The sequence below is a fragment of the Globicephala melas genome, chromosome 6 (assembly GCF_963455315.2).
Source record: "Globicephala melas chromosome 6, mGloMel1.2, whole genome shotgun sequence".
Taxonomy (NCBI): domain Eukaryota; kingdom Metazoa; phylum Chordata; class Mammalia; order Artiodactyla; family Delphinidae; genus Globicephala; species Globicephala melas.
In genome coordinates this window covers 102,461,164-102,486,232 of record NC_083319.1, presented here as the reverse complement: position 1 = coordinate 102,486,232, position 25,069 = coordinate 102,461,164, and the positions used below count along the sequence as shown (strand labels likewise).

The 25,069-nt window shown below is 44.2% G+C and overlaps 1 protein-coding gene across 1 annotated transcript in view; it reads right to left on the bottom strand.

Annotated features, from left to right (window-relative positions):
- Positions 1–24,748, bottom strand: part of DOCK5 (dedicator of cytokinesis 5) — a 124,409-nt gene extending 99,661 nt beyond the window's left edge. Inside the window, exons 1-7 of the mRNA XM_030879050.3 lie at positions 24,657–24,748; positions 14,135–14,282; positions 10,938–11,073; positions 9,437–9,594; positions 7,902–7,983; positions 4,754–4,883; positions 2,193–2,265 (exon numbers count right to left, since the gene is read on the bottom strand). Of these exons, the coding sequence (XP_030734910.2) occupies positions 2,193–2,265; positions 4,754–4,883; positions 7,902–7,983; positions 9,437–9,594; positions 10,938–11,073; positions 14,135–14,282; positions 24,657–24,687 (758 nt within the window). The 5' untranslated portion in view covers positions 24,688–24,748. The remainder of the gene's footprint in view (positions 1–2,192; positions 2,266–4,753; positions 4,884–7,901; positions 7,984–9,436; positions 9,595–10,937; positions 11,074–14,134; positions 14,283–24,656) is intronic.
- Positions 24,749–25,069: the final 321 nt, after the last annotated feature.

Here is a 25,069-nt window from a genome sequence, read left to right as displayed (position 1 = left end):
AATAGAAACAACATTCATGGATATGAAAATTATTTCTATTTATCACAAGTATATTTACATTTTATGTATTTATATATTCACATTTATGCTATGTATTTTATTTAATATTTATTATATTTACATAAGATATTGTAATATAGTTGGTTTAATATATGAAATAATTTAATTGAATGCATTAATATAAAATATATATTTTAATATATTATACGTACTAATTTAATATATCGCACTTATTTAACATACTTAAATATACGTATTTACACTGGGAGCAGCATTCGTGAATTTGAAAGTTGTGTCATAATTCACACTAGCACTAAGCTACATAAAATATTTACCTCACCATATTCTTGGAGGGTCAGTGTATAGGTGGTAGGATGCTAGATAAGTACATATTTTAAAAATTATTAATAGCAGCTTCTGGATGAGAAGGGAAGTACTACTTAGCACAAACTATTTATACTATTATATTTAGAAACTTATCCAAAAGTGCTGGACTTTAAAATGAAAGATAAGGATTTTTAGATTTTAAATTAAATTACATATAATACCTATTTATTGTAGAAAGAATAGTGAGCAGTTAAACCAAAAGGGGGCAAAATCACCTAGAGTTACACCAACAGAAATAATCACTGTTAATTATGGAGTATATTCTTTGAAATTTCTAAATTTTAAGGTTTTTAATGCATTGTAACAATTTATATTCTTATAAGTAGTATTTATACCCACTGAACGCTGGATATCATGTATTTTTAAAACTTCGTCAACCCCAAAACTAAACCTCATTGTTTCATTTGCCTTTCATTGATTCTCAATGAATTTATAGGCCATTTCTTTGCATGTGTATGTTTCCTTCTGACTTCCTTATGAACTTGTATTAATTCCTTATAATTTAGAAATATTTATTCTTTTTCATAGACATTGCAAAGATTTTATTAAATTTTTTCTATGTATAAGTTGTCTAAAATTTCTGTGTGGCGAAACCTATCAATTTTTCTTCTTTAGGCGAATCTTTGGTGTCTGACTCAGAAAGGCCTCCCACACATCACACCGTATAAAACTTTTGTTTTCCTATAGTACTTTAAGATTTTTGGCTCTTACACTTACATATGTTACCATCTGGAATTTACAGTGGTATAAGGTGGGAGATGAAGATCTAACTTATGTTTCTTAAATGGTTAGCTAATTTTCTCAAACACTATCTTTTGCAGAGTTTATCTTTCTCCACTGATTTTAAATTATTTTAAAATAATTAAAATATATATATAACCATATTACTTATTACTAATAAAATCACATATTAACTCAAATATCCTTGGGCTGGTTTCTGGAATTCTCGGTTTGTCATATTGATCTGTTGTGGTGGCCGAGACAATCAATTCTTCTCACTGACACGACTGCCCTGTTAGGAGTCAGATCCAGCAACGTCCCAGCCACCTGTGCGAGGTCAGTGGCGCATGCCTGCTGGAGTATGAGCCAGTCATGATGTTCCCACGTACGCTCCTTCAGCGTTACGGGGATAGAGAGTAGCTCTCCAACGTCCCCCAGTGGCCCACCCGGGGCTCCAGCTCCTGAGACTCAGTATGGGGAGCTGAGTGCAGCTCTGCGGGGGAAAGCTTCCATGCATTCCCAGGCTGGCTTCCCTCCGCTTGCAGGAAAACAAGGATTAGTCTACCCTTCACTCTCGCATCTCCTAAACCTTTGTTACTCAAAGTGTGATCCCCAGACCTGCAGTAGCAGCATCACCTAGAAGCTTGTCAGATGCAGACTCCAGACCCACCAGATCGTGTTTTGCATTCTAACAAGATCCCAGGTGATTCAGGTGCAGGTTACAGTCTGAGAAGCCCTGTGCTATTCTACTTGATTCCTCGTCCTCTGTGATACCTGTTCCATAGGACAAAGTACAGATAAACGTTGGCATTTCTGGCATTTAAGTGGCACCATAATCTGGTAGGTTTGCCCCTTATGTTCCTTTGGTCATTTCTGTAGAATCAGGAAAGTTCAGTTACCCTCTTAATGGAGTGCCACATGAAGGACTTTGAATAGTCTTCTGTCAGCTCCGCTCTGACAATCTTCCCGCTTAAGAGCTTTTCCTTTTCTAACTGGGCAAAAGGTTCCTAGCACCTGGTTCTAACACACCATCCAAAGGCCTAATCCAGGTCTCAAGTCACCTGGGATAATGCCACAGTACTTACTGCTGAAAGGGAATAAAATGTTGCTTTTCTTCATCATCCACCTTCCCATGTATGATATCGGTAATATCCATCACTAGGAAAAAGACAAAACTTAATTAAAGAAACCAACTGCTTCAGGCCTCAGTGAGGAACTATGGAAAATTACAGTATCAGCAAACACAGACCCCTAGAGGAAGAAAGAGAGCGAGAGCGAGCAGGGACGTTGCTTTTATTTCTTTGCCAATGATGACTCCCGGTGTCCCCATCCTAGCAGGAGATCAGTTCATCAGGGGCTCAGGCAGGGGCTTGGGTATTCTTGGATCAACCCTGCAGACGACCTCCTTTAAAACATTCTACTAGACCAAGTTGGTGAATTCTTAAGTCACGTGACACTGACCCTCTTTAGTAAGCCTGCGTTCCAAGACCCAGAGAACACTCTTTTTTTTTTTTGTCAGGAGTGTCAGTAGAATAAAGACCTGGGAGAGGAACTCAAGATTTGCAGTGGTCCACCATCCCTCCGATTTGACATTTTCTCACCTTGTTTCCACATAAATGAAGGGCAGCCAGGGCACCAACAGCACAGACTAGAAGACCATATAGTGACTTGGTCTTTGATGCCCAGTAGGAGCTATTAAGGAAGCGCTGTTGTAACCCTACTGCATGGATTATCTTATTTATACAAATATTAATATTAGCCCTACTTTAAGAGATGAGGAGACTGACTACAGGAAAGGTAGGTAATTTTCCCTAGGTCAGAAGTTTCAGTGGTAAAGCCAGGGTATGAACCCAGTGATTACAGGGCCAAACCATTTAACCTAACTATGCCTGCTGCCTAGAGAACTAGTAAGTGGGCCATTCACTCTACAGCTGCTGAGGTTAGGCAGGGGCCATGGCAAGAAGCCATTCCTTGGTTAATAAATTACAATCTAGCCATAAAACACACACCAACGATCCACACCACAGGTAATCCGTTTGGCGATTAAAAGAAATACTGAGATATGAGACAATAATCATTAGAAAAACGAAAGACAAGGGAGGAAATGCTTTCTCCAATCAACCCGAACATATAGTGCATAAGGCTTGGGAATGAATAAAGTTAGTGAAAGGAAGCTATAGAAAGCAGGGCATGACATCAACTTGCTATCAGCCCTTAATAGACCCCTGAAAACATTGCATGCGCGCACGCGCGTGTGCACTGGAGAATTTGTATTTGAACCCCCAAATAGGCAGTTCATTTGTGAATGGCATCATCTAGTTACTCCTAACTTCTCTCCACGCCCTGAATGAACACACAGACACCCTGAAATGGAAGAGCAAATAAAAGCCTTGAGCTTGACGTTTGAATTTCTATGGACCAGTTTGAAAGACAACGACCTTGAATATTCCTGAAATCTTTTATGAAAGAATAGACTGCCGTACAGATGGCTAAGCAGTCCTGGTCCAGGGTTCCTTGCCTTTTCTGGGCTTTTATTTCAATTCACTATCAGGAAGTAGTGCTGTCCCCTCTAGACAGAGCCTGGCCAACCTTGAGAGCAGGTGCAGTGCAAGGCCGTTCAAGGGATGCACAAGGCACACAGCCTCCTGGGGTACAAAGGCTGCCTCACCAGCCACGTAACGCACAGGTCAACCCTGAAGACGTGCAGTTTCTGGGCCCTCGTTCCAGGGGCAGAATTGATGGCTTTCGAAACTACTTAGGGACCAAAGTGTCGGTGTAATACCAAAAATATATTTCCTCCATTTAACAAACTACAGAGGAAAATGGAGGGCCTCCTGGAAGGTTATGGAGTTTGATTTAAGCCAAGGACGCTCTTTGAAAGCAATGTTGCCTTGGAAGAGCCAATTTCCTAGACATACAAACCACTTTCCCAGGAGAATTTTATTCAATTAAAATCAATACGCAGCCGCAGTCAGGGAAAATTACAACAGTCACACGGAGGCTTGACTGAGAGGGCCCTGCTGTGTACAAGACACAGTGCTGGGCAGTGAGGGAGAAACAAAGGAGGGGCATCTAGGTGAGGACACAGAACCCACAAAAAGCTACCTGGCAGTTTCAGGCAGTAAACGCGGTGTGCCTGATACTAGCACTAACAACCAAATTCATCTTGCACTGTCTCTGAGTCTCCTCTCTCCTTCCTCCCTCTTCTCTGTATTTCTTTTAATTTTCTCTTTATTGTGGAAAAATATACCTAACATGAAATTTGCCATTTTGAACATTTTTAAATGTACCGCTCAAAGTCGCATTAAAAACATTCACATTGGACTTCCCTGGCGACGCAGTGGTTGAGAATCCACCTGCCAATGCAGGGGACACGGGCTGCTTAAGGCTGAATGACATTCCACTGTATGGAAAGACCATTTTGCCTATCCATTCATCCGTCAACAGACAGCTGGGCTGCTTTGGCTATTGTGAACAACGCTGTGGTAAACATGAGTGTGACAGTATCTCTTTGAGACCCTGCTTTTAATCCGTTTGGGGATACAGAAGTGAGATTGCTGGATCCTAATCTAATTTTTTGAGGCCCCACCATACTGTTTTCCCAGTGGCCATACCATCTTACATCCATCTCGGGTCCTTTCTGTACCTGCTACTCCAAAGGGTCTTCGTAGTCCACATGTGTGCTTTTTGCCCTCCTTCAGCTCCATGTGGCCAACCCGGACAATTTGGCACACGAGGCTGATGCGGGGCCGGATGAGGTCTGTGCTACTGAGGTCCTACAGGGGCAGAGAGAACAGAAAAGGAGGTCACCCTACATCACCCTGTCATATTCATTTCTCTTTTCTTTTCACTCTACAATAAAACACCGTTCAGAGCATACTTCCTAATGCTGAAATATCAGGACTCCTCTCTTCCCCCTATCCACCCAAGAACTATCATAGCATCAGAGAAAAATGACTGTATTCAAAAAAAGAATTTTTAAAAATTCCCCAGCTCCTACTTCAAATTTATAAATCAGATTGGATTCAATCTCAAGTCTCCAGTTTACGCAGGGTGTGTAAAAATGGGGTCCCTGGTCATTGTTACTTTAGATCCTGGCCAGGGCATAGCTGAGCACCGGACGCGTTTCAGTGTCAAACGAAATTAAAACTTACAAGACATTGACATTTACTGGGGATCTACACGTGCTGGTGATATTTCATTTCACCTTCCAAATAATCCTGTGAGGCAACTATCACACAGAAGTTTACATGCATTGCTATCTGTAATTATTCATCTGTTTTATGAGAGATAACCATCGAGAGCTTCTGGGTGTGTGTTGACTAATGAGAAATGTGTCGATGAAATCTGTCTTTTTGGGGCTCATGCTCTATGCTTGTTTGTATTCCTAAGGATGGGTGAGTAAACCCACAAAAGAGCTCACCTATCTCATTTGCTTTAATATCAGAAATGATTTAACTGCATCTCAAATTCTTTTCATGAAACGGCTATCCAAGCCCTCTTTACTGAATCAAGAATTACTTTTTAAACAATCGATCCATATCTATCCCCTATAATCAGATTAACTCAGGTCTCCAAGATAGGAATATATACCAATGACGATATTCACCTTGAATTTCTACTCTAGGTTTTGTGAAGTTTCTATTAATAGAAAGATAAAGACTTTAAGTGACTGGTTACATAAACTGGGGCACACTGATATTATTTAATAATATACAATCATGTATAAATGAAGTTTCTGTAGAATGTTCAATGACCAAAGAATCGGTCACCACATTTTATTTCATTGAAAAAGTTGGACATGAAATTTGCATATAGGAGGGGCCTAACTGGTGGGGGGAGGAGAGGAGAGGGTGAATTGCAGCTATTCTGAAACGGTATTGATTAGAAGATGGACCAATGATTCAACAACACCTTTTTAATGTGTTGTTGTTTTTTTTTTAAATAATGTACGCATTGACTGATAAACGCCTTTTAATTTCAGGGAAAAAAACCCTCACATATCTCAGAATTGAGGAAATACTCTGCGTGTTGGGGAGAGGTTTTGGGAAGAGTTCTAAGCTCTTTTTTGTCGATGTTTACTAGGTGATGAAGATGTAGATGGGTCAGTGCAGGGATAGTAATACTCCACTTTCGTCATAGGGGTAGGAGGTTAATAGATGGAACAATAATAAACAGAAATGAAGGCAGGCAGGCAGGAAGGAAGGAAGGCAGGAAGGCAGGCAGGAAGGAAGGCAGGAAGGAAGGAAGCCAGGAAGGAAGGCAGGAAGCCAGGAAGGAAGGCAGGAAGGAAGGAAGGCAAAAAGGAAGGAAGGCAGGAAGGAAGGAAGGCAGGAAGGAAGGCAGGAAGGCAGGACGGAAGGCAGGAAGGAAGGCAGGACGGAAGGCAGGAAGGAAGGCAGGAAGGCAGGCAGGAAGGAAGGCAGGAAGGCAGGCAGGAAGGCAGGCAGGCAGGAAGGAAGGAAGGCAGGCAGGAAGGAAAGAAGGCAGGAAGGAAGGATGGAAGGAAGGCAGGAAGGAAGGAAGGAAGGAAGGCAGGAAGGAAGGAATGCAGGAAGGAAGGCAGGAAGGCAGGCAGGAAGGCAGGAAGGCAGGCAGGAAGGCAGGAAGGAAGGAAGGCAGGAAGGAAGACAGGAAGGAAGGCAGGAAGGAAGGAAGGAAGGCAGGCAGGAAGGCAGGAAGGCAGGAAGGAAGGAAGGAAGGAAGGCAGGAAGGAAGGCAGGCAGACAGGAAGGCAGGAAGGAAGGAAGGAAGGCAGGCAGGAAGGAAGGAAGGAAGAAAGGAAGGCAGGAAGGAAGGAAGGAAGGAAGGCAGGCAGGAAGGCAGGAAGGAAGGAAGGAAGGAAGGCAGGAAGGAAGGAAGGAATGAAAGAAGGAAGGCAGGAATGAAGGAAGGAAGGAAGCAGGGACCAATGCGCCTTCCTATCACTTCCTTTGGTGCTTCACCTTAGACTCTGTTTTCCTGACTGTAAGAGTGGTAAGAGAAAAAGCAGACAAAATATGGGTGTGGCTTAAGGGAAAAAGGGAGAAAAGGAAGCCAGTATCTCTTTTAGGCTTAATGGGAGCTGGAAAACCTGCCCACCAAGGCTGCTCAGAGCAGGTGGCAGCAGCTCCAGGGCATTTCAAGCACTGATGTCCAAAAAAGGGGAGAGAATCCCAAGGAAGTTCCTAGCCCACGAAAAGGAGAGTCACCAGGCCCCAGGCTCTAGCCCAGTACATTCCTGGCTCTCGATCCATTTACAGCAGCACCTCCTGCCTCCGCGAAGTGGAGACAGAGAGGGAAAAGTCCATTAACGTATAAGCCAACACAAAAGTCTAGTCCGGTCTTTGCCCCGACCGTAACGTGGCTCTGGAAGGTCCCCCCCTTTATCTGCACAGCTCACCCCCTCATCAACTGGAAGTTCTTGCTGAAAGGTCTGCCCTCACCCACTGTTTAAGACAGCAACCCTCCCCCAGCCCAGAAACTCCCAATCCCCCCAAGGTACTCAGGACCTCTAACATTCTATACAAATCCTCATCTATCTGATTACTGTTTATTACTGACTTCCCCATTAGGACAGAAAGCTCCTTGAGAACCAGGACATTATCGGATGTGTTCACTGATGTATCTCAAGTGCCTGGCCTCTGACAGGTGCTCAATAAATATTTGGTGAATAAATGAGTGGGTCAGTCCTGCTAGAGAGATCATGCTGATTGTTATTTTCATGTGTCCGTTTTTAAATTTTCCATATACCTGTCACGTGCACCTGTGAAGATTGCAAACAAAGGAAAGGGTTAAACATAGGTAGGACTTACAGTAAAGACCGCTTGAAGGTTATTAAGCTTCTCGATCTCCTTGGGCATTCCATTGCTGCCCCAGCGAATTAGGTAGTTTTCACTGATGAAGGGGGAAAAAAAAAATCTCAATGAGCACCTAAATGGGGAGGAAGCCGCTCTCAGTATAGACTGAATAGGGTCGAAAGGTGGCCCAGAAGAGCCAGTAAAGTTCACCAGGCAGGTCTGAGACCACACCAATGACCGGCCTCTGGTCTCCTGGCTGTAGCCTGGCTCTCTGAGGTACACCCAGTACGGCCCCATGACAAGCACTGCTCAAGACGGGCACAGACACAGTAGATTCTACCAGATTCTATCTGGGGTCTGTGTTCCATCTCAAATTCTTTGTATGAAAGTTTCAGTTTTGCTGAGTCAGGAATATAATATTATAAGAATCATTCCAAGTCCATCCCCGGGAATCCACAGCACCACACCGCAATAAGCTTTCTTTTTTAGATACAAACAATTTTGGGGCTTCCCTGGTGGCGCAGTGGTTAAGAATCCGCCTGCCAATGCAGGGGACACGGGTTCGAGCACTGATCCAGGAAGATCCCACATGCCGCGGAGCAACTAAGCCCGTGTGCCACAGCTACTGAGCCTCCGCTCTAGAGCCCGCGAGCCACAACTACTGAGCCCGCGAGCCACAACGAATGAAGCCCATGTGAAGCCACCGCAATGAGAAGCCCGCACACCGCAACGAAGAGTAGCTCCCACTCGCCACAACTAGAGAAAACCCGTGCACAGCAACGAAGCCCCAATGCAGCCAAAAATTAATTATTTTAAAAATTTATTTTAAAAAATCATAAATAATTTGTCAGTAATTACTTTTAGCCATCTTCTCAAGAATAAACCTGTTTTCTCAGCTGCTCAGCGGCAGCATGACTGTAGGGTTGAACAAAGCTAAAGTCTTTAATTTATAGCAGTATTGGGTTCATAGCAAAGTTGAGCTGAAGGTACAGATTTCCCCTAGGCCCCCCTCCATGCCCAGCCCCCACCCCTTTATCAACAACCCCCCGCAGAATGGTACAATCATTGTTATAACCATTGAACCTACACTGAGAGGTCATTATTACCCCGAGTCTACAGTTTACATTAGGGGTCACTCTTAGTGTTGGACATTCTCTGGGTTTGGAAAAATGTGTAATGACACACAGTCACCATGACAGTATCAGAGAGGATAGTTTCACTGCTCTAAAATTCTCAGTGTTCTGCCGAGTCATCCCTCCCTCACCCCTCTCTTATGCTCCTTTGAATTCTCTGTTCCTGTCACCATGTTCGGACGAGTTTTCTGTGATTTCTAAGACCCAGGGAGTACACAAACTGTTACTACTGCACTGTTTCAGCAGCTATTCAGAATGGCTTAGCGACCCAAAGGGTTTATTTTCTACTGCCTAGAAATCCTCCCCCTCTTCTCCATCTTCCCCTCTCAAACCCAGCAAAGAAATCCTCAGGGAGGAGATAGGTGAAGGCTGGGTATTTTTGCAAGGTTGACGGAAGATGACCTGGGTCTCTACTACCTGATGAACGTGGACTGGTCCGGGTCGTAGAGGGCCATGAACAACTCTGCGTCTTCCCCAATGTTGCAGACAAAGTTCTTGAAGTTCACATAGAGGCCGTAGGTATGCACGGCACTGAAGATGGACTGGCCCCGCAAGTCCAGATTCTGCAGGATTGACTGAACACAGAGGACAAGACAGAAAAGCATCTTGGTTTCAGCAAGTGGGAAACGCTAGCAAAGACTCTGGCCTGCAAACGGGAGCCAAATATAATGACCACCCGAGAGAAGCACTTACTGAGAAGAAAGTGTGTGTAAGTGGAGAAGTGATCAAGTGAGAAAAATAGAACCATTATTATTTAGATGATCAAGGCGGTCCTGTGAAGCGCCTTGAACCCAAGTAATTCAATAAATGCTGTCTAAAGAGCATATTATCTAAAGTTTATGATAACTCAGGGTTTTAGTAGCTTTAAGAAGTTCTCATCTCTCACGACAATTTCTGGGTAAACCTCAAAAGCATGAACATCACGATTCATTATCCTTCTTTTGGGGAACAACTCTCATTGCAAATAAGAGATTCCACTGGACAGGTCCACCTTCAGGCATGATTAGCCATTAGATCCAGAAACACAATGAAATGTTATTACAACTGTGCTGAAGAAATAAAACCTACAAACTAAACGAAATAAACAGAAACCTCTACTCATTAGAACAGAAAGACTGGAAGAATATATACCTCAACATCAGTATGTTTGGGGAGTCATAATATAAGTGACTTTTTTCTTTTTCTCTTTTTCTATACCTTTTGAATTTTTATTTATTGTCCAATTACTATTTTTAAAATCTTTCAAACACTTTATTTGTAAATACTATTTTATTTTGGAAATCATGATCTATGTACTAAATACAGAAGTTTACAGAGTAAAGAGGCTTTTCTCCCACCCAATTCTCCTTCTCAGAGGCATCCATTAATTGTCTGTTTCTTGTCTATCACTACAGAGTTAGTCTGCACATAGGCAAGCACAGATGTATGTATATTCTTTTTTGAAACACAAATAATAGTCTTTTATACACACGGTTCTGCATCTTGCTCTTTTCTGCTTAATACATTATCTTTGCAACCTTCCCAGGTCAGAATATACAAAACTGCTTTGTTCTTTTTGTAATATTTTGCTTCTAAAATGAGGAAATGAATGATTTCTAAACAACATTTCCAACCTCTGTTGTCTTAACTCCTTTTCCTTCATTAAAAACAAAAGCAAAGGGCTTCCCTGGCGGCGCAGTGGTTGAGAGGCCGCCTGCCGATGCAGGGGACGCGGGTTCGTGCCCCGGTCTGGGAAGATCCCACATGCCGCATAACGGCTGGGCCCGTGAGCCATGGCCGCTGAGCCTGTGCGTCCGGAGCCTGTGCTCCGCAATGGGAGAGGCCATAACAGTGAGAGGCCGAGGCCCACGTACCGCAAAAAAAAAAAAGCAAAAATGGAACCTCTGGGGCCAAAGTCTGCACATCTGAGGAAGCTCACCTTCTCTTCTTGAATCTTTTCCTCAATCCTCTTCGAGGCCACTTCATGGGCCTTGAAGAGGGCGATGGTGCTGGTTTCATCGGGGTCCAAGATGTTCCCGTTGTCGTCCCGCACGACCAGATCCAACCCCAGCATTCTAGGAAGAAAGAAATGGTCAGTTGGTTCTCCTCGTCAGGAGCAGACCCTTTCCTGAAGAGTCTTCACGGAAGAACCCAGAGGATTCAGCTGAAAGGCTGGGTGCCAGACAAGTCAAGACTTAAGAAGAGTTCACTGGCTCTTCTCCTTTCAATTTTTGCTTCCTTTCCATACAACAATGCTAAAAAAACTTATGAAAATGTTACCCAAACTCATATAATATGCAAAGTAATTTGGTCTGCAGAACCTCAACAGGAAAGGCAAAACTGGCGCTAATTCTAACCAAAGTCGTCTGACCAATGTTTCTTTCCCCTAATCATCTGTAGTTTGTTATAGGAACTATGAAAGACGAATGCTCAGATACTGGGGAGCTTACCCTGATTTCCTTAAAAGCACAGGCCTGGGGGACAGTGCTTAATTCAAGACTGTTTTTTGTTTGTTTGTTTGTTTTAATTTATTTATTTAATTTATTTATTATTTTTGGCTGTGTTGGGTCTTTGTTGCTGCGTGCGGGCTTTCTCTAGTTGTGGCAACCAGGGGCTACTCTTCGTTGCGGTGTGGGGGCTTCTCATTGCAGTGGCTTCTCTTGTTGCGGAGCACGGGCTCTAGGCGCACGGGCTTCAGTAGTTGTGACTCACGGGCTCAGTAGTTGTGACGCACAGGCTTAGTTGCTCCGCGGCATGTGGGATCTTTCCCGAACCAGGGCTCGAACCCGTGTCCCCTGCATTGGCAGGCAGATTCTTAACCACTGCGCCACCAGGGAAGCCCTTTTCAAGACCATTTTAAAGGAGATCAAGGGAGTTCCTTAGTGGCCTAGTGGTTAGGATTCAGGGCTTCCACTGCTGTGACCTGGGTTCAATCCCTGGTCGGAGAACTGAGATCCCACAAGACATACGGCGCGGCCAAAAACAACAAGAGCAACCAAAGGAATCAAAGAAGTTAAGTCCTGGCTGTTGGTATCACAAAATCTATCTCAGAGAATGGGCTCTGGTGTCAGCTGGACCAAGATTTGCATCCTGGTTTTAATACTTGCTGGCAATATGACTCTGGTCATCTACTTAATTTTGCAAAGGCCTGGTTTCCTCGTCTGTAAATTACTCCCTACCCTTCAGGGCTGTTGTGTGAATTTAATGAGATAACGCATATATAGCACACAGTACAATATCTAGCATATAATAGGCTCTCAATGAATGTTAGCTCCTACTGGCACAAGAGCTCTGGGTGCCACACGGGAATAGTAAGGCCCATACGGTCCCTGCATGGCCCCATCCCAGCAAGGCTTTTTATGCCCGATGTGCACACAGAAGCAGAAAAAATTGTACTTAGTTCTAAGAAGTTGGGGACGGTGGTGGAAACAAGGATACTGTGATCTGAACACCCAGTTCACTCCAGGCGCTAGCAGTTTAGGAGTGAGGATGTCCAAAGGGCAAGAAAGTTCAAGGATAACGGTGGCACGTGCCAAGTCTTTGGGCAGAAAGCAAAAATGCCTAATTTCCTGCCTCCCTGTTTTATAGCATCTCCATCAACTGATTCAATCTGGCAGGTCCCTTGCCATGGCGGCCAGACCCACAGGCCGCCCAGACTATGAGCAATGGGCCTTGTTGGCTGCTCGAGACCGGATCACGGATGCACTGATGGAGTAGCTTAATTTCTTGAGCTGCTTCCAAGGGCTGAAATGAAAAGGCCAGCGTGGTCTGCTGTTTGTAGGACATTACCATCCTTTGCCAGAGACCAGAGGCCTCCAGGCTGATGCCACAGTGTGCCAAGACCCAAGAATACAGAGGCAGCATATATGCCAGGAGGGAGCTGCTTTATCCCATCTTAGCTGTTGTTTAAGCGTCTCCCCAGGACTGTATGACTAGCAGTGCAGCTCCTGTGGTCATACTCCTGTGAACAGACAAGGGCAGAGCAACTAAGCCCGTGCGCCGCAACTATTGAGCCTGCGCTCTAGAGCCCGCGAGCCACAACTACCGAAGCCCGCGCGCCTAGAGCCCGTGCTCCGCAACAAGAGAAGCCACCGCCATGAGAAGCCCGCGCACCGCAACGAAGAGTAACCCTCGCTCGCTGCAACTAGAGAAAGCCCGCGCGCAGCAACGAAGACCCAACACAGCCAAGGAAAAAAAAAAAAAACTAAACTAAATGTCAAATGAATCATCAACAAAAACTGAGAAACGAACCCAGTGTTTAAAAAGAGCTGGTCAGGAAGGACGAATCATCCCAGGTCACCATCAATTTTGATGAATCGACTAAATTTTTTGTCTTCCAAAGGGCAGTAACATCTGGAACCTACATAACTGACCGAGCCAATCGGAAGATGAATGATGTGATTAACTCTTTAGAGGTTATTGGAGACAGGCTATTCTGGCAAATCTGGTTTTTACACAATGTAAGCAATGGTCCCACTTAGGGGAAGACAGAAAGAAAGAGACAGAATGAGTCTGATGATGATTTAAAACACTGTTAGAAGAAAGATAGCAGGGGGAGGAATAAATTATGGTTTGGGATTAACAACAGATAAACACCACTACATATAAAAATAGATAAACACAAGGACCTGATGTATAGCACAGGGAACTCTACCAATATTCTTTAATAAACTAAATGGGGAAAGAATCTGGAAAAGAATAGATACATGTATAACTGAATCACTTTGCTGTACACCTGAAACTAAACACAACATTGTAAAGCAACTATACTCCAGTATAAATAAAAAACTAAAGAAAAAGGAATAAATATAGAGATAGTCCCAGGTCCCCAAAATTGTCAGCTTCTGATGCTCAGACCCTCTGAGTTCGTCTGGCAGTGGAGTTGCTTCCATTCAAGCCCCATATTCCCTGACCATCCATCATCTCCTTGAGACCAGAGATCCAGCACAGGGTCTGGCCCGTGAAGGCATTGCCAAATTTTCTTCTACAAAATTAAATATTTTCAAGGCAGAAAGAGAACAGTTAAGCATTGTTCTTTGGCAACTCCAAGATCACAAGCTCATGGTGAGCTGTGTCCTTAGCATGAAGGTGCGTGGTTTTTTCCAAGTTCTCAGTGAAAAGTCATCCCTGGTTTACCTGTTCCCGTGATCAATTTTGGCTGTGACCTTCATCTTGAGCTCTGCCAGTTCGTCTTGGGGAGGGTTCCAGACAGGATCTGGGACCGCCACTCGATCAGGCTGTACGTCATCTGCTGCAGCTGGCGGAAGAGCGTGACCTTGTTGTTCTAAGGTGGGAAATGAGGCAGAGCAAAGGACCAAAAAAAGAGAGAAAAAAAAAAAAAGGTGTGATGGAAGATGAGAACATCTTTGGACCCGATCCTTTATAAGGTGTCATTTAGCATTAATTCTGCCATGCAGTGAGCTGTGCACATTGAGGCGACCTTGTTACATCACTAGGGATGGCTTTGCTCTGACCCATTCACACTTCCTCCTTTGGTGCAGGTTTAAAACAGATAAGCACTTGTAGGATGGATAGGACGGATGGTTAGTCCTAACTCATAAGTGTACCAAGTCATCCACGTCCCCTAAAATTCTGCCCATGTCCCTCCTTTACTTAAAACCCTCCAGGATTTCCCACTGTCCTCCAGATACACTAGAATCGCACATAAGTCCTTCCTATCTTGGCTCCTACCCACATTCCCAGCTGCATTGTACACCGATCACTACCTGAAAAATCTACGCTCCTTCCACGCAAAGCGATGTCCATTTCTCCCAAATGCTCCAGGCTCTCTCAGTAAGTGACTCCTCCACTGGAACCACTTTTCTCCTCTTCCTCCCCATGAACACTTCCCCATCTCTCGCTCACACACCACACCCCTCCAACTGCTAATTCTGACATCTACAGAATCTCAGAAATCTCTTCCTCAAAACCTAACTCTGGGTTGGCCATCTCTCCCACAGCTGCTGGAAACTATCCTATGCAGCACTCGTAACCTGAACCACCCTGGCTTGCTGGCCTCTCCCCTCAGATGGTAAGAACCTATAGGACAAGGAGCTTGTTCAGTTTCGTAGCCCTAGGAGCTAGTAGGCACTTATAAAATGTACTGCATCAGTGAATTCTGGATGGAGAAAGAATTGTAATTTCAGAGATAAGGGATCATCGAAAAGAGAATGTGAATATTAAAGTCCCCATTGAATTGCTAGACCATCCGGAAACTGTTAGACCTGGAATAATGAAACCATTATTCTGGGCTTCAGTAAGAACTTCCTGTAACTGAACTAAAATTAACTTACAACCAGCTAATTATTTGTGCCTCAGTCATATTGAGTCTAATACTTGATATCCATGCCATTATGACCCTGGTTCTACCTAAAGGATTCATTCATTAAAAAAAAAGAAAAAAAGAGTCAATAAGCATTTACCACGTGCTGGAAATAAAGTTCCTGCACATTCCAGAAGGAGAATGCAGCAATAAATAAGTAAACTTTTATATACATATATGTAAATATATTAAAATTATATAGTAAATATAAACATATCAATATCATATATAATATTACATACATTATATGTATATAATATTTATGTATACACACGCAGGATAATTTCAGATTATAAAAAGTGCAAGAAGGAAACAGGGCGATATGATAGGGTGTACCTGGGGGAAGGAGGCCACTTCAGATAGAACAGTCAGGAAAAACTGTTCTGTGCATTCCTTTTGATACACAAATATATACCATCACCCCCTATATACTATGAGACCACTTCTTTTTTATTTATAGGTGAAGAGTCATGATATATTTGTATAACCATACACTTCTAAAATGATATAGAAAATTAGGTACAGCAATCCCAGGTACAGACACCTGGGTCATGGTATCGACTAGAATCAGGGCTGAAAATATCCAAGATACTCGTGAAGAACCAGTAAGTGTGGAGTGAAGAGCCCTCAGCCTAAGTGGGGACAGTGAAGACATCAATGGGATTAGCAGATGTGGTAAGAGCCCTACAAGAAGTTCAAGGTTCTATGAGAACACAGAAGAAAGAGAGGAAGAACTCATCTATCTGCGATTGCAATAGGCTCTGCTAATACCATTGATCTGAAAAACACAGAACGCGCAAGCTGATTAAAATTCTGAAACCGCCTACATTTTATGCTTTTAGCATTTTCTGAATTGCCTCTTTCTCATCAGCCAGTCTTTAGAAAAACGTAAATGAGACTTTTAAAAGCAAAGGTAAAACGACCCTGTGTTTGTTCATTCAATTCCATATAAAATGTTTCCAACTCATTGTCTTTCTAACTGAGAAATTAAGCCCATAAAACTGTAGGGATCTTTTTTCTTCTTGCAATCTATTTTTCTACTCCTCGTTAGTTTTTTTTCAATGTTTTCTCATTTTAATTAAGATATTAGGTCTCATAATATGGTAAAGAAAGGGCTCTGAGACTCAGGGGATCCACTATGAGACAGCGCTTTGTTTGGGGCATATATTCACAAGTCCTTGGTCTCAATTATATGACACACTATTCAAAGCAATTTAATTATTGCCTGTCCATATCAGCCTGCTTGGCCAAGAGTTCCCCCCGAAGAAGGATGAAGATGGTCATTCTTTTCTGGTTCACTTTGCCAAATTAATTGTGAGTAGACACGCTGGAACACACCAAAGGAAGCGACTTTTCCATTTACTTTAAGGAAACAGATTTTGTTGCCACATTCCTAAGATTGTTCTACGTGGATGTTCTATGCAGTAGCTGGCCCCTGACACTTTCTGGGTTCCTGGGGAAGCAAATGAGGACAGGTGAGGAGAAAATCAAGCTCTCCCCATCAACACCAGAAGCCAAGGACTCAGGTCTCCATCTTTCCTCCCTGTTACACCCAAGCCTGCCCATTACAGAGTGCCTTTTCTCCTGTCTCTAGCCTCCACTAATCTCAGTCTTTTTATACTAGCAGCCATTGTCACAGAATTCAGGAGGGCAAGGAATGTATTTAATAATTTCTTTGATCCTCTCCGCAGAATAAGCCTGGGACACAGGAGCGACCGAAAAACAAACTGTGACCGCTTGAACTTAAAATAACACTCTGGGGCTTCCCCGGTGGCACAGTGGTTGAGAGTCTGGCTGCCGATGCAGGGGACACGGGTTCGTGCACCAGTCCAGGAAGATCCCACATGCCGTGGAGCGGCTGGGCCCGTGAGCTATGGCCGCTGAGCCTGCGCTCCGCAACAGGAGAGGCCACAACAGTGAGAGGCCCACGTACCGCAAAAAATAATAATAATAATAAAATAACACTCTGGTTTCGGTTTGAGGAATAGCTACACAAAATAGAGAAATCTAAATATTCTTCTAACTAGACAGTAAGGATACTCCTGTATTTGCTTCGAAGTTATCCCTCTTTTCTACCTGACGATCTTTGAGGTCTCACTTTTTACATTTCTATTCTGGGTGTCTTTTTTTTTTTTTTTTTTAAGAATTTCTAAAGAGAAGAAAAAAGGGACAAGAAGAAAAGAAACACCTTTATCTTCAATAGCGGTAGAAATACAGAAGCCATCCTTTGAGTCATTTAGAAATTCTGAGGGCCACTGAGACAATTGGTACCACCCCACTGGGTGTCAGAAAACCTGGGTTCTATTCTTCACTTTCTTTCCCAAAGAATGCGGACCAGAGTCAAAAGCCTCTTTCTCTGGGCCTCCACCCCACCTCTCCCTCTGCAAAAGAATCAGTATTTCCTCTGTCCACCAACCTCTCCTCTTCCACTGTAAACCTTCTTTGCTGAAAGTACAGGGGACTTGGTCTCTATCTCTAATTCCATCACTAACTTGGCTAAGTGACTTTGAACAAATTATTCCCTCTGGGATATGCCCATCTGTAAAATCGGGGGACCAGCAATGAGATCCATTCCCAAGGATAAGCGTCTTCAAGTCTATGGCTGAGACATTAAATTCAATTACTCCTCCAAGCAACTTCCTGATTAAATATATCTGACTCGGACCGTCTCGGTCCTGATGTACTCACACAGTGTGGTGGCTCTATATCAAATTTCCCCCGTATATAGCTCTTCGAAATGAATCTCATGTCTTTTCTGAGTATCTGGACCTTCCGGGAACCGGGATGGTTGGTGTCTTGGTCTTTCTGTGTCCTGTGCTGCGCTGACCCTTAGCTCTGGGAGGACATGAATCCGCAGGGGCCCAGCCTCTCTTCCCATCCATCCATCCTAGTGCTTTTTCTGTCAGCTAAAGGCTTGGCCTGACTAGCAAACGCTCGATTTTTAAAGAAAAGATTCCGGTAAAAGACAGTTTTCGCCTCTGGAAGTAGTGCAGGAAATCCTGGAAGCCCGGCACCAAAGTCAGAGGAAAGCAAAACTGGAAAAACACCCAAAGCGCCACCTCTGCCCTGTTCTGGCCATCGCCCCATCTCCTCCTGCCTCTCCTGAGAGCCATGCATCAAAGCAGGCTTGCAACTCACAGCTGAAATGCCCTGACACCAGGACGAAGCTTTCTATGGGAATTTTCTGTCCTTAGTAATAAGCGATCAGACGCCCGGCTTCAACCTTGAGATCAGCTTAATTACACTTCAGAGCATATCCTCCAGCAGCCAGTAATAACCACCAGTTCAAAAAGATTAGACTTGAGTAGCTTTAATCTGCCTGGATATGCAAAGATGGGATGAAAGGGCAATTCACGGTGTGTCCGGCAAGTCTCCCCAACCCCGCCTTGGTGACAGGCACTTTCTCTGCTCTAGATTTTTACAGGACTGCAGGCCAGCCCTAGGTTCTATTTTGCTGGTAAATTTTCAATGAGAGGAGATCAATCCTTTCAACGAACTGCATTTTAGCAATTAAGTTCACTTGATTCAACAAGATGTATTAACCACCTTCCACCACCAGGCTCTTCTGCAATCTCTTTTCCATAAGAAAATCGGATCAGGTTCATTCTGCCGAACTTGTATGAACAAAACAGCCTGGCTGACCAAACCTCGCCAAACCATTTCGCCCACTGGAAGGTGGGAAACAGCACTGCACTTAATCTCAGGGTGAGGCATTAGAGAGTATGTTTATGATGACCAAACACCTCAGAATTCCTGGGACAGCTCCTCTTCCAAAAAGTCTTGTCCCGACGTCCGCACAAATATACTCCAACTTGTCAGTTTTCAAGACCTGAGTTTTAGTTGAGAAAATAGGATAAGTATGATGTGGGGTGCAGATCTGTGCATATTCAAAAAGTATAACTGGGTTGTCACTGGAAAGGTAAACTTAGATATGACATCCAATCATCGTGTAGAAATCAATGCATAGGGGTTCCCCCTTCTAGCTGAGGCAACTCACATGGCAGGGAAGAAGGAAAAGAAGCCAAGTTCAGCTCACTGGATCTACTTTTCACGGCTGGGGAAACCCGCAAGATCCTGAGAGGCAGCAGGAAAGAATGAATGGAATACTTTAAAACTATCCACCTAGCGTAGCTCAGTGACTCTAGGGCTGGAAGGGAGCCCACCGGGTAGGTAGCAGGCACACCCTTAAACGAGCTCAGGGCAAAATTCCATGTGGATCTAGTTCTCCTAACACTTTTCAACATGAATCAGCTCTTTCCTGAAGCAACGTAGTCAGGGGAGAGTCAGGGGCTGTCACATTTTGACAATGTACAGGCACTGTCCCAGGAATGTGACACAGATTATCTTATTGAATGCTACAGCAAATCTGCAAGGCATGTGTAATATATAATTACCACTGAAGCCGAGGAAAGGAAAACTCAGGAGGTCAAAGGACTTGTGTGGGCTGTAAAATCCTCTAGTGGCACACCCTGAACCCAAATCCCTGCCTGCAGAATCTGTGTTCTTCCTGCTTGGGTTTGTTTGCACTAACTATGACTGGGTTTGTTATTTTTTTCTGAATATAAAAGCGCATACCAAGTAAAGGAGCAAGTGAGAATTTTTTTTTTTTTTTTGGCCACACGGCGCAGCCTATGGGATCTTAGTTCCCCGACCAGGGATTGAACCCGGGCCCTCAGCAGTAAAAGCGTGGAGTCCTAACCTCTGGACTGCCAGGGAATTCCCAGCAAGTCAGAATTTAAGAACCAGCCGCCTGTCTGACCCCAATGCCCCCGGTTTTGCCATTTCACCAGGCAACCACGTCCTCCTTCACAGTGTTCCCTCCTTTCCTGATCAAGCACTGAAAACGCCCGGTAAATAGGTTCCAATGCAGGATCAGCAGTGCAGGCAAAGCTCGTCAGAAACTGCGGTGCATTTGCAGGCAGCATCTGCGTGCTTCCCTTTTCCTTTCTGGAATGATCCCTGTCTCTTGGACTGGAACCTAAGCTAAGGAGGCTCACTATCTACGGGGAGAAACACATAGACTAGCTACTGAGTGCTCAAGGCCGCTCCGCCTAAGACCACACACAAGACAAAGGAAGTGACCTTGGATAAGGGGGAACAGGGAAGGGAGCTTCAGAGTCTCCCAGTCTGGCCAGAGCGATGGCGAGCCAGGCTGCCCCGAGGGAGGACGGACGGACGTCCAGGGCGGGCGGCGACTGTTTCCACCTAAGACATCAAGACTCTCATGCTCACGTTTGCAGAGTCCTTGAGGGTCTGCCTGCGCGATGATTTCTTTTTTTTTTTTTTTTTCCACGCTACGATAGTTAATTTTATTTGTTCAAGGACTCATCTTGCAAGCATTAAACCAAGCTTGGGCTTTGATTCTGGGAGCCCAGATTCACATACTTAGGAAGATAAGAGCAGACTGTGCTCCATGTATAGGGATGAAAACTAAAGGCTCATGGTTAATCACACTGTAGTTTTAAGTTTCTACAGCCTAGCAGCCAGATGTCACAGGTCCTTTAGGTCCTTCTGGATGTCCCAGATGACTTCTTTTTATACCCTCACAACGCTATGGAGTAAACAAGGCAGATTTTGCATCATTTTCACAGATGGGTAAAATCCAGCAGACACTTGGAGACTTCAAGCACTTCGTCCAAAACCAGAGTCAGTTAGGGCAGGGCCTGGATGAGAAACCATGCTTCCTAATTTCTAGTCCCCTGTCTGTCCCCTACAGCTTGCTTCTTCTCCAAAGCATACAGGAAAGATAATAAATTCATAAATAATACTAATATAACAAACAGAAAAAAGGAACGTGCGGGAATTACCATTTCTTCTTTCTACTCTGGATGGGTGGGTTCCTCTCTCCTTGGCATGGCCGCCACATCCCCACTTTAAAACATATTTATGGTAATTTCACAAGGTTATGGTATGACTGCTAAAAAGAAATCACAGCTATACAAATATCTTTCCCTTCTAGAATAATTACCTGTGGCTACATGGCTGGGCTTAACATGGTTAGTGGATTGTATTTTCTTCTCACTTAAGACTCTGTACCTACCTCCTAAATTTCTCATGAACTGAGACTGATAAGAAGAGAACTAAGAAATGTGTTGTAGAGAAAGGCGGAGGCTCTAAGATGTCTTTAAAGACACCAAACACAATGCCTGGTTTCATAATCTGTGGGAGAAAATGCGTGAGAGATAAAAGTACTGATGTAGATTAGGAAATCCTGTATTCATCTTTACACAGACTGAAGGAACTTACACACAGAATCAGAAAGCAAACACCAATAAAAATGCTTGTGTGGGGCCTCCCTGGTGGCGCAGTGGTTAAGAATCTGCCTGCCAATGCAAGGGACACGGGTATGAGCCCTGGTCCGGGAAGATCTCACATGCCGCTTGCAGAGCAACTCAGCCCGTGCGCCACAACTACTGAGCCTGCGCTCTAGAGCCCGTGAGCTACAGCTACTGAGTCCGCTCACCACAACTACTGAGCCCATGCGCCACAACTACCGAAGCCCGTGTGCCTAGAACCCATGCTCCGCAGCAAGAGAAGCCACTGCAATGAGAAGCCCGTGCACCACAATGAAGAACAGCCCCCTCTCGCCGCAACTAGAGAAAGCTCGCGCGCAGCAACAAAGACCCAGTGCAGTCAAAAATAAATAAATTAAATAAATAAACTTATTTTTTTAAAAAACGTGTGTACGTACGCGCGCATGTCTCGGGGCGGGGGGGCGGTGATTGAAACCTACAGATCTGAGTTCCCTTAACTTTTTTCCCAGTGAATCATAATATTTAAGGCTTGTTACTTTTTTTAATATAATATTTATTTATTTATCTAGGCTGCGCCGGGTCTTAGTTGCAGCACGCAGGATCTTCATTGCAGCATGTTTATTTGCAGCACGTAGGCTCTTAGTTGCGGCACGCGGGATCTAGTTCCCTGACCAAGGGTCAAACCTGGGTCCCCTGGATTGGGAGCATGGAGTCTTACCCGCTGGACCACCAGGGAAGCCCCAAGGCTGGCTACTTTGACATACAGATGTTTGAGAAAGCATTTCAGAAATTCTGCCTGAAGTGAACTGTCAATGCTTTAGGAAGGGACAGAAAAAAGAAAGCCAAGATTTCCATTTGAAATGGATCATTTCTGAATGGGTGAGCATGCTATCAAAAGAAGGAGCAGATTCTCAGCCCTATCAACTGATTAACATCCCCACAATGAATACCTTCTAGTCAACCAATAGCAGCTATAAGACATCTAAAAAATAACTCACAACAACAAAATAATTACTTTATGAGATGTCAAGATTAAGATGGGAAATGTGCTGCCCCCCCCCGAGAGGAGGTGGAATTTTCTTTTTTTTTTTTTTAACTTAGAACTCAATTCTGCTATTAAATAGTGGAACTTCCACATAGGAAATCCTCAACCAGAGCTTAAAAGATTTTGGAAACACAAATACAGGAATCATATTTCTTCCTCCCTGGCTCACTTATTTCTCATTCCTAGTCAATAGCAGACTTGGCACAATTATCTGTGGACACGTACTAGACACAGATCATGAACTAAGCACAAGAGTTGTGTTTTAGCAAGAAGAAAACTCTAGCTCATTCCTGCTCTCCACTCTTGTAGATTACAGCTGTAAAAATCTCATTTCCCAGTACTTATTAGCTAATACGTTTTTCACCACTCGCCAGTTTCCAGAAAGACTATGTTGAGGAGCTCACCCATCCATCAACCTTGTTACATCCACCACTAACCAATCGATTAACCGGAACCAGAGAGTGCTTTCAATAGAAGGAGATCGATGTAGGCAAAGGGCTTAAAACATCATCTCTCCCCAGCTTGTGAGTTAAGAATTTACAGGTTAGCTCTCTCCTCAATGAAACATAAAGAGATCAAAAGATCACTTGCATTACAAGGCACTGTGCCCCAGGGGCCAGATGATTGGTTCAGGAGGAAGTGCTCCCATAGTCCAGAAGGAAACATTATGGATTGGTGTGTTTGGAGACACATTATGAAGAAAAAAGGACTTCAGCGGGGGCCTTGAAGGATGGGCAGGCGGAGAAAAATCACGTGCTTTTCCACAGAAGGGGTTGGTGATTTCTATTGCTGTGCTCCACCCTGGGAAACCAAAGCCCTGGGAAATGATCTTATACTAACTGCTAGAAGTTATGCTAGAATGAGTTTCGATTCCTGTTTTTAGTACAAGGGTCTAGAGTGAGGTGCTCCCAGTTACTTAGTAAGATCGGCTTTTGAGAGTTAAAATGTAGAATCAATATATGACTGAAAAAAACTTGGACGAACTAAGCCACATAAGGAAAGAGACTGGCTCCCAGGCATTGAGTCGAGTCCTGACTGATCTCATTCACACATTGGGCCGGGGAATATATCAGTACATTCCTAGGAATTCTTAGTCAGCCATGGAAGCCTGGAAGATGCCTACAGAAGGCAAGACCTCATGATGCCTACCCACAAGGTCTCCAGGAAAGAGGAAACTTTAGAAAACAGTGTCTATGCATTCACAGTGCCTGAGAAAGGAGCTTCCTAAAGTGGACATGGGTGCAGGCTTGCTGCCGTCAGACTCAAGGTTCTTGGCCTCCTGCAAGATGGCTGCCCCAGGTGTTCTCAGCCTGATAATATTATTAAGTGCTAGATTTACCTTGCCTTGACTGCAAACCCACACACAAAACTTGTGATTATGGTTTATCAGGGAGAGCATGTGCTGGTTCCTGTGTCATTTCCCACTGACCTGGCATATCTTATTAGCATCCTAAGGTCAAACCATTGCTGTGAGAAACAGTACTATGAATTGGCCTCAAAAAGAAGACTCTTCAGAGCATGGTTTAATGTGATTCATGTTCCAGCATCGGTAAGGTACACAGAAGGTAGAGAGTGCACCCTCATAGGAGCCCTCATGGGGCTGAGCACTGAAACAGTGACAAATGTCTATTCACTGGGATACACACAGAGGCTAAGAGCAGGTCCCTCAATTTCCCCATTGATAAACTGGTAATAATTACAGCTACTTTATAGGAGTGTTATGAGGATTAATAGTTCCTGGCACTTAGTAGGGACAATGTATTTGCAGCTCTTACTATCCTTATAACTTTACAATCAGCATGCGAGTTGGGAAAATACTGACCTAATGATTATGCCCACCTCCTCCACCACCCACATCATCAACCGCTCTACATGGCGAAAGTGGGAATCTGCTGGTTATCAGCCATTGCGCTGTCCGGGTAAGATACACCCACTCCATACAGAGAGCTAATGAGTGGCCGATCCCTTGCAGCAGAAAAGATGGGCTGAGGGCCCAGGAATAATGCCACAGGCTCCAAGCACCAGGGGCAAACTCACCACGTAGAGCTTGCGCCAGATGACGGCCCATTCCCGCAGTGTCGAGGTGAGCTCCTGTACCAGTGGAAGCTCCCCGGGAATCACAGTCTCGTGCTGCCTAAAGAGAACAGAAAGACGCTCCCTTCACTCGGGGTGGATCACCGTGGCTTTCCTTGATGGAGGTCATGATCCCCACAACTCAAAGATAGGAATGGGCTGGCTGGGCTTCAACCAAAAAAAAACCTTGTCCATTTAGGGAAGGTTTGGGTAGAGAATTTTTACCACATCAAGCAGCTGAGAAAAGAGAAAGAGCTTAACACACCCCGATTCTCGAAATGAATGGGTATAGAGCCCAGCCTCTATCTCCCCATTCTGGATCTTTACAGGAACTTCAAATACCAACCAGGCTGGCTACAGCAATTGCCAGGGATGGA